The 15,568-nt window shown below is 49.2% G+C and overlaps 1 protein-coding gene across 1 annotated transcript in view; it reads left to right on the top strand.

Annotated features, from left to right (window-relative positions):
* LOC142584461 (MFS-type transporter SLC18B1-like) overlaps positions 1-15,568 on the top strand; it is a 137,046-nt gene that overhangs the window by 44,805 nt on the left and 76,673 nt on the right. The window contains exon 2 of the mRNA XM_075694606.1: positions 9,804-10,160. Within this exon, the coding sequence (XP_075550721.1) occupies positions 9,876-10,160 (285 nt within the window). The 5' untranslated portion in view covers positions 9,804-9,875. The remainder of the gene's footprint in view (positions 1-9,803; positions 10,161-15,568) is intronic.

Here is a 15,568-nt window from a genome sequence, read left to right as displayed (position 1 = left end):
TTTTAAACCACCTGCGGACAGCGGTACAAATGTGTACCACATTTTATTTCTTGTAGCGAAGTCGGTGGAACATATATGTACCACTTTTTTATTTCGAAAATTGCTGCATCATGTTTCTTGGAAAACGCGTCAAATATTTTATTTTGCCACCCTGAATGCTATTCAGACATTTCAGATAGAAAGTAGCACCTCGCAAATGCTTAATTGTCAAAACGCCAGCTGAGAAGCTGCTGTAACCCGCTTGTCGCACAGACGCAAGGAGGGCGCACATCCGTACCAAGACAACTCCGTGGTCCAGACGCGGTAACTGCATGCTGATACGTGTTCTGCACACGCTGCAGCTCAATGACTGGGTGCTGTCAGAGTTGTCGTACGATCCCACCTCTGTCAACCAGATGTAGGAGTCGTCGGACGATCTCGCCGCTGCCACCATTTGAAGGAGTTGACGGTCGTAGAGAGGAACTCGGTGAACAGGATTTATTTACATTATTTACATCTTAGAGAAGACATACATCGACAGTCTAGCGTGACTCCCAAATGGAGCACGCAAGACGACGCATACAGCAAACAGCTTACGAGCACACAGCTCACTAGTACATTCCGAGCACGACGACGAGCACTCAGCTCATGAGTACATTTAGAGCACGACAAGGAGCACGCAGCTCACTAGTACATTTCTAGCACGACAACGAGCACGCACTAGCAGCCGAAAATCGCTGCTTATAAGCACTTGGTCCCCCCTTGATTCCAAGCAGACGGAAACGTTCGTCCAGTCATCGTTCGACGTCACCGTTCGACGTCACCGTAAACCAGCCCTTTTGGAGGAGGATGAAGGCTGTTGGAGGAGGATGAGGACTCACATACACGTGCTGCACATGCACACAAGTGTAATGGTCCGGAGCCGATGTCAGAGGGGCTTCGTAGAACTCTGAGCCGTTCCGGGTAGCCCATTGTCTGGCGTCTTGGTCGGAACGCGGGAAGGAGCCCCTGTGGACGTTCCCGCGGCAACTCCCCCACTCACAGCAGAACAGGGCTCGCTGTCGTGCTGCGCACAAAGCCTGCTTCGTCGAACTCCTTCACTCGCGACGGCGACGAGGCTAGAACGCAACGGTGGCGGTTTCAGCACAAAGCCTGCTTCGTCAAACTCCTTCACTCGCAACGGCGACGAGGCTAGAGGTTGGCGGCAGCGTTCCAAGATGAGGTTACCACCGCTGGCGTAAATGGCTGGCAAACTTGCACTGCAGCTGCCGTTCTTAACAGTGCCCAGACGCAGTGCTGTGGAAACAGGAGGTTGACCCTAAGCGATAGTGCATTCAAAATCCTGCGGTTCAAAAGCATAAAGAGAACGCACACATCCTGCCGCCGTTAGCACGCCGCAGCGCAAGAATGCGAGGCTGACGCAAGGCGATCACATCGACAAGGCCCTGAATTTGGAATTTATAGGGGATGCTGTTCGCGTTCATCAAGTTCTTTCTATCCATGTGTGTCTGCGCATGTCAAGCCACGCTTATTTACTTAGCCAGCTAGCTTATGTTTACTGTAATTTATGCTGCTGTGAGGGGTTTGTTTACAAGCATGGCTACGCAACAACAGCTCTGGTCCAAGAGTGTCGGTCGCTATATCTCGCGCTCTCCGGTATGGTATGGTATGGTATGGTATTCCTTATGCGATGGCGCACACCCACTGTGGGGGATTGGCCAAGATTTGGATGAAATTAGGCTATCTTTATTCGGCCTGCCGGATTCGTCGTCTTCACTCAATAGTTCCCGAGTCTCTTCCCCACTACATTGGCCACGGTGGCGAAAAGGAGCCATTCTGTTGACTGAAGGCGATGAGAGCACAAGAGGTAATAGTAGGGCTTTAAGCGGCTCGCATGGACTGTTTCACGAGCGCTGCAGCGTCTGTCGGTGGGAGGTGTTACAGGCTCGACGATGTAGTTCACCGACGACGTGCATTGAAAAATGCAGTAGGGACCGTGATATTCCGCTGCAAACTTGATAGAGACCAGGGGTCTGGCATGGAATTGAAAGCGACACGAAGGAGCCAACAGGGAAAGTAGGGGCAGGTTTACCCAAATCTAGACGTTCGTTTTGAAGACCTTGTGTCACGGTTGTAAATAATGCTAGTTGGCTGCGCTCTTAGGCACATCGAGCGAGCTCCTGGCATCCTGGCGGTATGGAAGTGTAATATCGGAAGAGGGCTCATGTCCGTATAGTAGAAAGAAAGGGGAAATATAGAGGTGGTTTGTGCGGCTGTGTTATTGGCATATGTCACGAAAGGAAGCACCAAGTTCCAATTAGAATGGCCTGAGGCTTTGTACATGGAGAGCATATCACCAAGTGTTCGGTTAAAGCGCTCCGTCAAGCCATTAGTCTGCTGCGGATGATAGGTTGTAGTGGTGCGATGAATAGTATTGCACTGACTTGAGAAGCTCTTGGACGACTTCCGAAAGAAACACACGGCCTCGGTCGCTAAGCAGGACGCGTGGCGCGCCGTGGTGAAGAATGAAACTGCGCAAGATGAACAAGGCGACATCACGAGCTGAAGCTGCTGGAATAGCGGCGGTTTCGGCATATCGAGTGAAATGGTCAACAGCCACAATAATCCACAAATTGGCCGCAGGGGTGGAAGGAAGGGGCCCGTACAGTTTCATGCCAATTCTATCAAACGAGCGAGCTGTACACGGCAAAGGTTGTAATTGGCCAAGCGTGTGACAAGGTGTTCCCCTGCGTGAACACTCAATGCAGGAGCGAATGTACTTGCGGACTTATGTGTACGGTAGGGAGGGACGTACCGTACACTAGCTAGCTGCAAGCAGTTAGCTTTCAGGAAACACGTTGTTAAAAGCCGGTAGGGCTCAACATTGTAGTGCTCAGTCATGTGCAAGCCTTCGTACATGGTGCTGCTTTCACGCCTGAAAGAATAAGTCTATTGATATAGCCGTGTGATGGGTATCATGAAGTCCGTAATATTATCGCCGGAACTAATATGAAGTTTAGTGCAGCAAATTTCTCTTAGTTCAGTTTTTGTCGCCAAAGGGTGTGGGAGTTAAAATTTTATTTATAACATGGGTAATTATCGTATCCTGCACCTTATGTTAACAGGTGGCTGTGAACACGGCCTTAACACCTCGTTTTCTTGCTCGCGTCTTGTTTAGTGACGTAAACAAATATATGAGGCATTCGGCAACACACAACTACAAGTCCGAAAATATTGTTACAACGCTGTATACCACATTGAGAAAAAAGAGCACGTGCTTAGTGCTGAAAACGTCCACGTTAAGGACCTGCCTGCTCTGCCATTTTCATGTAGATAACATGCAAACAGTCTTTTTTTTTGCGTATTCTTTATGCCACATTGCTGGAGCTGTGGCCGGTGAAGCAATATGTCACACAGAACACGTTGTTTGTAAACCCCGCTATCCATGCAAGATATTGCTGCAAATTATGGCTTGAAGAGATTGTAAGTTATTGTTGCATAGTTCCAAGCTCTAAGTAGCTCTGCTTTCCTGTTTAACGCGAAACCATTCAGTGAGGCGCAACTGTGCACAAACAAAGAAGAGAAGAAAGAAGGGACATTGTTTTTATGGCCCTTAAAGATTCGAACTCTGATCACCAAAACAATTTATATGCTTACTTATTCCTTTGTGAATCTTTATTGGCCAATTTTAACATATTCAGGTTCAATACTCGCGTGCTTTCACTCCGCAGGTACTCGTATACTTATCGTTAATACACCTGAATGTATTCAGCTTAAACCCAAACTTGACACGTTAACTAGCTCGAATACCCAGCGTTCAAATTTCTATCGTAGTTTCTCTTCCATCTGATTCGTAGCTCTTTCAAGAGCCAGAGCGAGAATCCGTTACCCGTTCTGAAAGCTAAACTTTTCTTTGCGTAGATTACCGGGTTTTCGCAACCATGGGAGCTGCGTGGTTGTTCTGTTGCCGAGCAGGCCAATCAATCACAGCGGAGAAGGCGCGCATCGCCGCCGCTGGGTTCCTTGCATCACCACCAGATGGCTCTGGACTCCGCGCATCCGCGGCAGCAGCGGCACCGGTAGCGCGGGGAAAGAGACAAAGTGCCCGCAGAAACTGCTCTGGGAGTTGTCTAAATCTGCGTAAGAATTGTGCCACTTGCTCATCTCCATGCAGCCTGGTGTCATTATCAACGTTATAAAACCTGATCCGACCAGCATAAATGATAGCGCTGCCGCGACACGAACGGCCGCAGACGGTGGCGCAAGGTGAACTGATGATGCAAGCAAACTACTGCAGGTGTTGGCACCAGATGCACTGATGACGTTCCGATCATTATAAGTGGTTATCGCTCTTTAGCGCGTTATCCATCCGCGTCGAACCATTATCAACCGTGAACAACCGTAATGTGGCGGCGGCTGCGTAGGGCGCGGCCGCACAAGCTTGCGTTCTCGCCGCTTATTTCGCGTTGCAGCGAGACGGGCAGGCCTGATCTTGAAAGCGACGTGCGACGGGGATACAGCGCGCCGAGTGTTGATAGCTTCATGTGCGCTGTGTTCTTGCCGCTTAGTTCGCGTTGAAGGGAGAAGCAGCATGAAGGTGAACTCTCTCGCTGCTGCGGACCCTATGTTGAAAGCAATCACCTTACGCGACGGACGGAGGGGTTTCCTGATTGGGTAGGCATAGAGATGCTTACGCATTTGAGAAAGAACCAGAAAGCTCGCCTTAGCGCACCCACGGCTGCACGATGATGAGGACGTAAACGCTTCTTGCCGACAAAATGAATTCAAACTGCGCTACGTACGTATGCGCATGCTGCCTTTGAAACCATGAAAGCGGCCGTCGTACTCGCCAGTAGTGATTAATTTGTGTGCGCTCGCAATTGTGCGTGCATGCATGCTTGCGTGCACCTCTGTTTCGACCCTTTAGGCACTCATACAAAGCTTCGTTGTAAATAGATTCCAGGACATTGAATCTATTCCAAGACATTGGAATTTTAGTCTTCGAGCCGTTATTCATTTAAGACCAGTACATCGCATGGCCCAGGCGATGGGAACATATCCATTTCATGTAGTTATGCTATAGATGTCGCTGAACCACTCTACTACCACTTTGGGTATTTAAATATACAATAAAAAAGCACAAACTCAGTTTGAACAGATAAAGTGTAGCGAAAATTCTATATCAGTTATCGCGCTAGAGTGTTGATCAAGATAAGAAAGAATGAAGGCTGAACTTCTATATTATTTTAATTTCGCGCCAATACCTAAGCGCCCTTATGTTGGCATGACTCCATAAATTTCCATGCATTATCACGTATTTTGGATATTGTGGCGCAGTAAACATTTGAAAAGCTTGCTAAGATCAACCTTTGGCTCCTTTAGAAGCCAATGTGGTGAATATTTACCGGTTTGCTATCGCCCTAGCCATCGTATACGCTTCAACCATATCGGCACTGGATGGACCCATCACAGTGGTCACCGATTCACAGACCGCCTGCAGGACTTTGGCACAAGGGAGGGTGGCACCCTACACACACCGCATCCTTACATCATTACACTCCACAGCGTTATACAGGGTGCGTATCGTCTGGACAGCTGGACAAGCCTCTCTCCATGGTAATGAACGCGCTAATGCGGTAGCCCAGAGCTCGCTAACCGGACGCTATTGGAAGAGCTGTCCAACACAGACGACGCATCGACAGAACCACTAAACTACACTGAACTACACTTACTGTCCCTAATTTGGAGCAAAGCCGACAGTATATCACTGCACTTGGGAGTGTCCACACCCTCCGGGTTGCTTCCCTATTCCTTCACCTTCACCTTCCTCCTGGAAGACTGCACTGACCAGCTTATGCCCGCAAGAGCAGGGACGGCTGATCCAGCGGACACGCGGAGTTGCGCGAGCCAATGGGGCCCTGAGCTGAGGGCTCCACCCTACGAGAAAGTCACCCCACCTTATTACAAATATAAGTTCTCTCTCTCTCTCTCTTCTATGCTGTGCATGTAAAGCATAAGAAAACAAGAAAGAAGAGAAACCGCGGACATGCACCTGATTGCGCTCTCTCCCAAGTTTTCCGGTTAAAAGATTAACGAGGCCTGAACAGACGCCTTCAAAGTATATGACTTTATGGTGGGCTGGCTCGGGATCTTCAAGTCAGCGTCACCGTTCGTTGTTCATTATTGCATCTTTTCCTGCTTGTCAAGCATCCTTTAGCGCTAAAAGAAATTTGTTTAGCACAGCAGAAGCTTAATTTAATAATAGAACTTAACGTATTTTTTCTTTCTTTCTTGAATGAATATATCTGACGAAGTTTGCCAAGATTGCGCAGGAGGGTGTCGTGTCCCTCTACAATGTGTAGCCCCTGATGTCTCGAACGACTTCCTGCATATTGCAACCGAAAGCTTTCTGCTTCGCTCTATCACAGATGTTTTGTTATTTGTAGTTTTCTCCTATTTTATGCGTGAAAAAAAAAACTGCTCTCCTTTTCATCACTAGAATATTTTCGGCTTGGCTTCTGCCTTTGACATAACTACGAAAACGATTACTGCACGACACCCTCCCAAATACGAGAAAATAATTTGAAATTCATTGCGTCATATCAATCTACGGGCGCTTGGATTATTGGGGCGAAATTAAAAGAAAAACATCCTTTGTTTTCTCTTATTTTGATTAACACCTTCGCGCGATGAGAAATATATATACTTCATCAGTCCAAACTGAATTAGTGTTTGTCTTTAGTGTACATTTAAATATAAAAAGTCTAGTACAAGAGTTCAGCGACATTTATATATCGCAGACACTTCCTGCGCTACAACTCTCTCGATACGAACAAGTGCTCTCGGGCTCCCTTGTAGCAGGGTGAGTGACAGTAGACTTTTCCCCATTCCCTGCAACAACCAGGTCCCATAAGCGCCCTACATAAGCACTTTTGACACATGCTGTACGTGCAGCAACCGACGCACTTTTAAGCATTGAGGAAGCGGGCGACCGTTAGATGACGTAGCGACACCTCAGTGAACAGGTCAAGATACGAAACCCGACGCAGGTTTCGCATCGGCTGAATTCGCAAACAGGGCCGAGGCGTCCACAAATAGGAACGGCGTGACCGTGAGTTGCGTCGCTGCGCCGCCGGCAATGGGGCGTTTATTTATTTATTGGCGATACTGCCAGCCCCACTGAGACCAAAGCAGATGGGCAACTGCGGCCTGAAGCGGACGGCCTGCAGGCCTGCTGGCGGCCTGAAGCGGACTCGAAAGCCCAGCTGCGAGAACGTGTTTTCCACAAAACCGTTTCCGTCACAGGTCAGGTCCGCCCCCCCCCCCCCCCACCGTGCTCTGCAAACCGCAGCGGAACTGGCAGGTGCGTTTCATTGTATGACGAACCTGGTGCGTGGGCCGCTTCTAGAGAAAGAACGCATAAAGAGTCCACCAATACTGAGTGATGGAGAGGTTTGCGTACATGCTACCCCATATCGGAAAGAGAGATGTCCTTGTTCTCCTTAGTTGTTGTGCCATAGTGCGTTCATAAAATGGCAGCTATAAGGCGTTTTAAAAGTTAAGCTGGGTGTAATCTTTTATGTAATCTCTGTATGCTCTCATTCTACCTTTAGCCATAGGCTATATGTAATGTGTTATTGGGCACCATATGTAACACCGTAGTCATACGTGGCACTTTCGATTGCGATCAGGCCCTTCGGCATCGTATTCCTTGAATGTGATTCGCACCTATCCGGATCTCGTGCAAAGGAGCCAATGACGACTAAGAAATTCAATCCTGGTCGAGTGCTACCGTGATAGAAGGTGCGCCGTGTTATTGGGGTATAATAAACAAAATACGCATAAAGCTCAAGAGGATCTTTTACAGGTTCACAGATACGCACAAGTGCGGGGTAAGTGGCACCCACTTGAAGCTTGGGCGAAGCATGGTTTCTGACTTGACTGTGTGCTTACTCCTTAACTATTTCAAATACCTTCTGTAGAACTGTGAGCAAAACTGTGTAGAACTGTGTAGTGCACAGTACATATTGGTCTTGACTCCCTGTTTCAAATCAGGGATATTTTATTCGATATTTGAGCACGTCGACAACTCGCGCTAAGATCTTGTACCTAGTGTAGTTTATGCTTACACAGGTTCTGAAGGCCGCCTTCTGGGCCCCAACACAGGTGCTGTAGGGCGTACATATTTTATTCAATATTCGCTTATCCAGGAAAACTGAGCTAATATTCTAAACTGCATAAGCATTACCGTAACAAAGATAGAACTAGAACATGAAATGTGCAAAGCTCCCGGGGTGAAAACTCTTTATTGAGGAAAGCACCCAAGATGTTACCAGCCCGGGCTCAGCCCAGACGGACATTATGTGCGCTGAGGCTTAGCCTTTCCACCGCTGCCCGGGCCCGCTGCATTGCCCATAGTTGGTCGAGTAGATCCGAGCTAGTCAATGCGCTTAGCCATCGCTCCTCTAGAAGGTCCGGTTCTATGTTGTCCTCTATGTATATTGCTCCGATCTCTGTGCATTTCCATAATATGTGTGCCATCTCAGCGTGTTCGTGCTTGGAAAGCTTGCAGCTCGCTTCTAGGTATTGTCTGGAATTTACTCTCTTTAAGTGTGCTGCGTTTGGGAACGTTCTGGTTAGCAACCCCCTCCAATCTGTTTCTTCAGGTGAACGACTCGGTGAATACCATCTTTAGAATCTTTTCGATCAGTTAAAGGTACCCGTGCCCACGAATTTTGGAAATTGGCCCTTCGGCTATCTGCCGAACTTCAATATAGTGCGCCAACGCACCTCAATGAGCGGCATTTTAATATATATATATATATATATATATATATATATATATATATATATATATATATATATATATATATATATATATGTATTTGCGAAGGTCACCAATTTCAATCAACAAGTTTTAATTACGAACGCCGAGAGCGTCCGCCCTTTGCTACGCAAATTCTTCTTTCAATTCAATTCAGTTTATTTTTCATTCATAATAATTTGTACAAAGGAACTGATCGGCATTACAACACTAGTAATGTTTTGAAAGTTACGGATAAGTGCCGTAAATACGCATGTTATTAAAAGGGCGTAGCCTCTGAATGTTGCCAGCTGAAAGTTGTAAAAAGTTGGCTGGCCTTTTTGAAATATTTTTTTAATACTGCCCAGTGAGTTACGCTGGTGTACTGCGGTGAAGCTCGACAGATGGCCGCGGAGGCCACGCCCAAAATTCATGGGTATGGGATTTTTTCCCTTTACAGAGATTCCTTCTACTTTTATAGATTTCAATAAATTGTGAACGCCTCTACCATGAGTTTGGTTAAAATCTTCAACATTCTAAAGCAGTAGCATGTTTCATATCAGAGCTTTTAAAGTACAAAACACGTAGAAAACAAAGCTGCAGTAAAAACGCAGGATTGTTCTATGTCCTCTTGTGTGCGTGCGTGTTTATACCTGATTCATGCGCTGGCACTGTCCCAAATGTTTAAGTTGTCACAGCAGTCAGTCTCTTTATATCCTAAATGCTCAAACATTTCATGAACATTGTACTTGTTTTGTGCATTACTTGTTTTGTGGCATTTCCCTTGTTGCTACGAATTAAAACCATCAGATAGCAGTATGAAATGTTCAAGTATAGTAGATGTTTACGTTACAGTATGTATATCTCTACAGAAAAAGGTCGATTTACCATACATAAAAGTAAGGCTGGCCTTGGCGTGATGCCACATCCAAGCTAATTGGATGTGGCATCAAACAGGCGTGCGTCGGCGTGCGTGCGTCGGCAGAGCGCAAATCACATGTGTGACACGGTTTCGACGCAGGCTGGCAGGCGAGAACAACGGCTGACGCAGTTGGCGTGGTAGCCAGCCTCCGTCGCCAGCTTTCAGTGAAGCATGAAGTCTTCGGTGCTCTTGGACAGGGAAGCTGGACAAGAGCCCAACTACGGGGCAACGAAAAAGCATCCCGATTTTGTCGACGACTACTGTGGCGACCAGAGCCGACATGGGAGCGTGTCACTTGGTAAAACGGCAGATGTACTGCCGCAAAAAACCGCCGAAGAAGGGAACACCAAGTGGGGAAGGCAGGTGACGAAGTTCCTGTGGATCCTGCCTCTTGTTCACAGTGAATTCTGGATAGCTGCAGGCTTCTCGCTCTTGCAGTCGTTCTATCCGGCAATGGTAAGTCATCGTTAATTGACACCGCGCCGGCATTTTTGGTGAATCCCGCATCCAGGCGCGCAGAAAGTGTCTCATCATTGTCAAATGTATCGATCCGATGTTGTACTCAAGCATCACACTTGTGATTGCGTCAACTGTGACAGTCAAAAGAATAGATGGAGAGTCACTGGCCCCAAAGGCACCAGATGCTTTCAATTTAAGCCTATAGTTTGAAGTCCCTCAACGAACAGGTAGTGCCAGTCAAATTCTTGGCTATTATTAAAACAGACAACTCACACAGGTTTTAATTTTTTGTCTTTTTTACACTACATGTTACATTTTCGGGCTATTTACCACTTGCCACACTGAATAATTGTGTGCGCTATTTCTGTCGGTTCGGTACTGCCCCAAAGGTACCAACTACACTCACGGATAAATACGACAAAAAAATGAAAACACATACAATTAATAATCTCAATATTGGAGCCCTTATATTGTAACGTAGATTGAAGACGGAGTCTTAAAAAAGACGCTTCTGTTTAATAGCGGGCCAGGAGAAGAACGTGCAGCTCACGCGCTTCATCGCCTTTCATGGCGCCGACCTTTGCGCGCGTCGTCCCGCGGTGCGGGAGCCCCACATCATAGTGTCAATTGACCCCTCCCCCCCCCTTTGCGAAAAGCGACCGTCTCGGTCGGGTAAAAAGTTCTTTCGGCGACAAGAAATGGAGCTCCTTAGGTGCATCTCGGCGTTCACGTACGCGCATAGTAGGGTTTCATGCGCACTACATGAACAACTACCGCGCGAGGACGACGACGGAGCGAACCGGGGTCAGAACTGCAAGGGACGACTTCGTAGGTCACGTCACTGAGGCGGCGTGTAACCTTGTAGGGACCAAAATACCGGTGGAGCAACTTTTCCGAGAGTCCACGGTGATGGATGGGCGTCCATACCCACACGAAGGCGCCGGTATAGTAATGGACGTCGCGTCGGGACCCTGGTTGTAGCGAAGGGTGTCGGTATGCTGTTGGCTCCGGATACGATGCCGAGCTAGCTGGCGTGCTTCTTCGGCTCTTTGTACGAATTCTTCCGCGTGTTCGCTGGGCGGGCTATTATCAACCAGAGGTAGCATGGCGTCAAGTGTTGACGTGATGTGGCGCCCGTATACAAATTCGAACGGCGTAAACTGTGTACAGTGGCGTAGCAACAGGGGGGGCCGGGGGGCCGTGGGCCCCGGGTGCAAGAGGTCAGAGGAGGGGGGGGTGTCATACGCCTGAAGACACCCCTCTTTCCGCTGGCTTGACTGGCCGCAAATGGCAAAGAATGCTCCAGAAGCCCGAGCTCATGTACCCGATGCGTTGCGCTGCAGAATTGTCGGCTGCAGCTCTATAAACACCCCACTAAATAATTGCACGAATGTGCGGGCTAAAAATTGGAGGACGCTTAAGCTTCGCCTTCAAGAGTGGAACGCGACAGCGTTCCCGTCGACCCGCCAAGGGGTGTAAGACAATGGGCTACGGCGCAGCGACTATGCGCCCCGCATCGGACGCGGTGAGCGTCGAGCAACGCAGCGTTCGGCGCGAGAGAGAGAGAGAAGAAACTTTATTATAAAGTGGAATGATTTATGTGGTTGGGGCCCTCAGTCCAGGGCCCCAATGGCTGTCGCTACCGCTCGTGCTCGTCGTATCAGGGCCAGCCAGACCTGAGGCTCGGAGCGACGGAGGATCGCCTCCCACTGCGCATATGTTGGTTGGGGGGATTGTAGAAGTGGGATATCCTTAGGTGGTTTCTGGCACTCTATCGTGACGTGGAACGTCGTCGGTGGTGCACCGCACCCTGGGCAGGTGGTGGGATATAAGGTTGGGGAGAGCTTGTTGAGAAGGAGGAGGTTCGGATATGAGTTGGTTTGAAGCCGTCTCAGGGATACGGCTTCATTCCGGGAGAAGGATTTGGGAGGAGGGTGATATTGCAAGCGCCCTAGTTTGTAAAAGTCTAGAGTGTCCCGGTATGTGTTGGGCAAATTCTGGGAGGCTTGATATGGGTTGCTCGCCTCACTGCCAGGTGCCCGCAGGTTAGCTCTCGGGCAGCCGCATGAGCGCGGTCATTGCCCGACAGTGAGGCATGAGCAGGTGTCCAAATCAGCCTGACGCGTGGTATTGAGGGATCTGGAATGGCGGGGAGCTTACGTGTGCTGGTGAGAGCGCGATTGGCTTCCTGGGGTATATGACCCCTGAGGTAGGCTCGACATGCGTCTTGTGAGTCTGTAATGATGATGTGGTCGTGTTTTGGTGATCTTTTCATGTGACCAACGATGTGGTTGAAGGCGAGTGCTATGGCCAACGTCTCCCCTGTGAGCGTAGCCTCGGTTTGGACGCTACACGAGGTGACGATATTCCCCTGATCGTCCGCCACCACCGACACTTGTCTTTCTTTGTTTCTGGTCGCAAGAGCATAGTGGGCAGCGTCGGTATAATAGACGGTGCCCTCCGTCTGGGCGTTGAGCAGTTTCCGAAGGTATCTAACACGTGCGTCCCGGCGACCATTATGATGCTCTGGATGCATATTGCGCGGTATGGGCGCTATGGTGAGTAAGGTTCGGATGTTTGATGGGACTGGGACATGCTCTCGCGTAGAGGGTGAATGCTGAGGGTAGGCCAGCCTTGAGAGAAAATGCCTGCCTGTAGGGGTCAGTCTCAATCGCTCGAGTTGTGCCATTCTGTGTGCTTCGATGTGTTCCTTGATGGTATTGTGTACCCCGAGAGCAAGTAGTCGTTCCGTGGAAGCATATACAGGAATTCCGAGTGCTTGTTTAACGGCTCTTCTAATAATTGTGTTTGTACGGTTGGTCTGGGAGAGCGTCAGGTTGTGGTATGGGAGGTGATAGGTTAACCGGCTGATAATGCATGCCTTGACCAACCGCAGCATATCGGCTTCCTTGAGTCCTGAGCGGCGGTTACTAACACGTCTCATCATACCGATGATTTGCTCGCACTGTCTACCAAGGAGATCTACCGTGAAGTGAGCTTTGGCATTGGATTGTAGGTGATAACCAAGGATTCGGACCCTTTGTGCAGTGGGAATTGGTATGCCTTGTATTTTCACTTCAATCACTGGAATTGGCGCTTCATAGGTGCTTCGGGGTCGGATCAGTAATAGTTCTGATTTATTTGGCGCACATTCGAGGTCTCCAGTCGCGAGGTACGCCAGCACTATATCCACCGCCGTCTGTAGGCGGTCCTGAATGTCTCCGTCCGAGCCGGTGCACGTCCAGAGAGTCAAATCGTCAGCATATATCGCGTGGTATAGCCCCTCAACCTTCTCCAGTAACTGGGGTAGTCTCGCCATAGCTATGTTGAATAGCGTCGGCGAGAGCACCGACCCCTGAGGTGTCCCCGCTCCGGTAACTTTAATGTCTGTTGACCGATATGGGCCCATTCCCACTGTGGCTACACGGTCCTTGAGAAAGGCTCGCACGTAATTGTACATACGGGAGCCACAGTGGGAGTGGGCCAGGTTCTCAAGGATGAGACCATGGGAAACGTTATCGAAAGCTCCTTTGACATCAAGCGCCAAAAGAGCTCTCGTCTGAGCCCTGATGGGGGGGGGGTCAACGAGATCCTCTTTTATCTGAAGAAGAACATCGTGAGCGGACAAATGGGGGCGAAATCCAAACTGTGTGTGGGAGAAGAAATTTTGCATCTCCAAGAAAGGTTGAAGCTGTTTTAGGATTACATACTCGAGCAGCTTTCCGATGCACGATGTGAGGGAAATCGGCCGCAAACTTTGGATCGACAGGGGTTTTCCGGGCTTGAGCATGAAAGTGATCTCGGCACGTCGCCATTCTAGAGGAAGAGTTCCGGCGTGCCAGTGCTGATTGTACATAGCACAGAGCGTTTCCAGGTCCTCGTCCGGGAGATTTCGCAGTAGAGTGTAACGTATCCCGTCCTCTCCTGGTGCGGTGTTCCTATGAATGTCTGCGAGTGCGGCTTTGATTTCTTGGACAGTTATGTCAGTGCCTAGCGGGTCACTTTCTTCTCTATACGGATAGTCCGGATAGCTTGGCTTAGAGTTATGGGAGAGATACCTTTGTTCAAGGTCCTTCAGGAGCTGGTCTCCGTCTCCTCCGTACTGGTGGAGGAAAATTTGAAGCTGCCGGTTTTTATGGGATTTCGTGTTTCTCGGATTTATTAGCGACCGAAGGATTGCCCACGTTCTCGCGGTGCCCAGCGTACCACTTAGCTTATCACAAAACGTTTGCCAGTTAGCACTAGTTAGGTGGTCTGCGTATTCCTGGGCTGCTCTCGTAATTTGGGATATTCTGTAGCGCAATTTTCGATTGAACTTTTGGCGCTTCCATCGCTTCGTGAGACCTCGGCGTGCGTCCCACAAATGTAGGAGATGCGGGTCAACCTCGGGGGTCTCTGTCGTCGTGGTTATGCAGCTAGTCGTTTTGTTTAGATCACTGCGTAAATCACTGAGCCATCTGGCATAATTTTTGGGGCTTTCATCTCCTGTGGCTCGATACTTACGGATTTCGCGAAGTTTGGTCCAATTCGTAATGCAAATTTTCTTTTCAGGGCGTTTGTAACTTGTGTGATTGATGCGGATGATGAGAATGTGGTGATCGCTACCCAGCGTCTCGCCAGTGTTCAGCCACTCACCCTGGACCCCCCTCGTGAAAGTGAGATCCGGGCAAGTGTCTCTCTCGACGCTAGTTCCCTGGCGACTAGGCTGGGTATGATCTGTTATGAGGGTGAATCGGTGATTATGTGTGAGGTCCCAAAGCCGGGTGCCCTTTGGTGTGTTACTGCGATAGCCCCAGGCCACGTGTTCGGCATTGAAGTCACCGCACACTACGGACACCGGGCCCAACTTGATGAGTTCCAAGAGTAGATACTGGAAATTGTCCCACCGAGCCCTAGGTGCACTGTATACATTTAAGATGTACAGGCTATTTTGTCTCGTGTCCGCGGGGACAACCTCAATGATTTGATGAGGGATATCTGACGTGAGAGTAGCATGGGTATAGGTGAGTTTCTTGGACACAAGCGCGCACAGTTTCGCCTCGTCCGAGCCCCTAATGGCCTCGTAGCCACTGATAGTTACAAGGGTGGCGCCCGGCTCTTGGAGAAGTATGATGTCCGGCGGTTCTGACGATGCGGCAACGTACTGTTGCAGTGAGCCCCGTTTAGATCGGTACCCCCTGCAATTCCATTGCCACATCGTCAGTCCCGCCGTTCTATTTTGCATTTGCATTGCAGGAGCCATCATTCTGTAGCTGGGCTGGGCGAACGTACGGGTGAGCGCGCTCGCTTGTCGTTAGTGACGGCGCTGAGGTTGGTGTAGCGCTTGCGACTAGTGAGGATGAGGAGGATGATGATTTAGGGGGAAGGGGTTGTGTCGTGAGCTCTCTCACGCTCTGCTTGAGTTC

The sequence above is a fragment of the Dermacentor variabilis genome, chromosome 6 (assembly GCF_050947875.1).
Source record: "Dermacentor variabilis isolate Ectoservices chromosome 6, ASM5094787v1, whole genome shotgun sequence".
Lineage (NCBI taxonomy): Eukaryota > Metazoa > Arthropoda > Arachnida > Ixodida > Ixodidae > Dermacentor > Dermacentor variabilis.
Note: the sequence above shows the minus strand (reverse complement) of the source record. Positions and strands in the feature narration are given on the sequence as shown.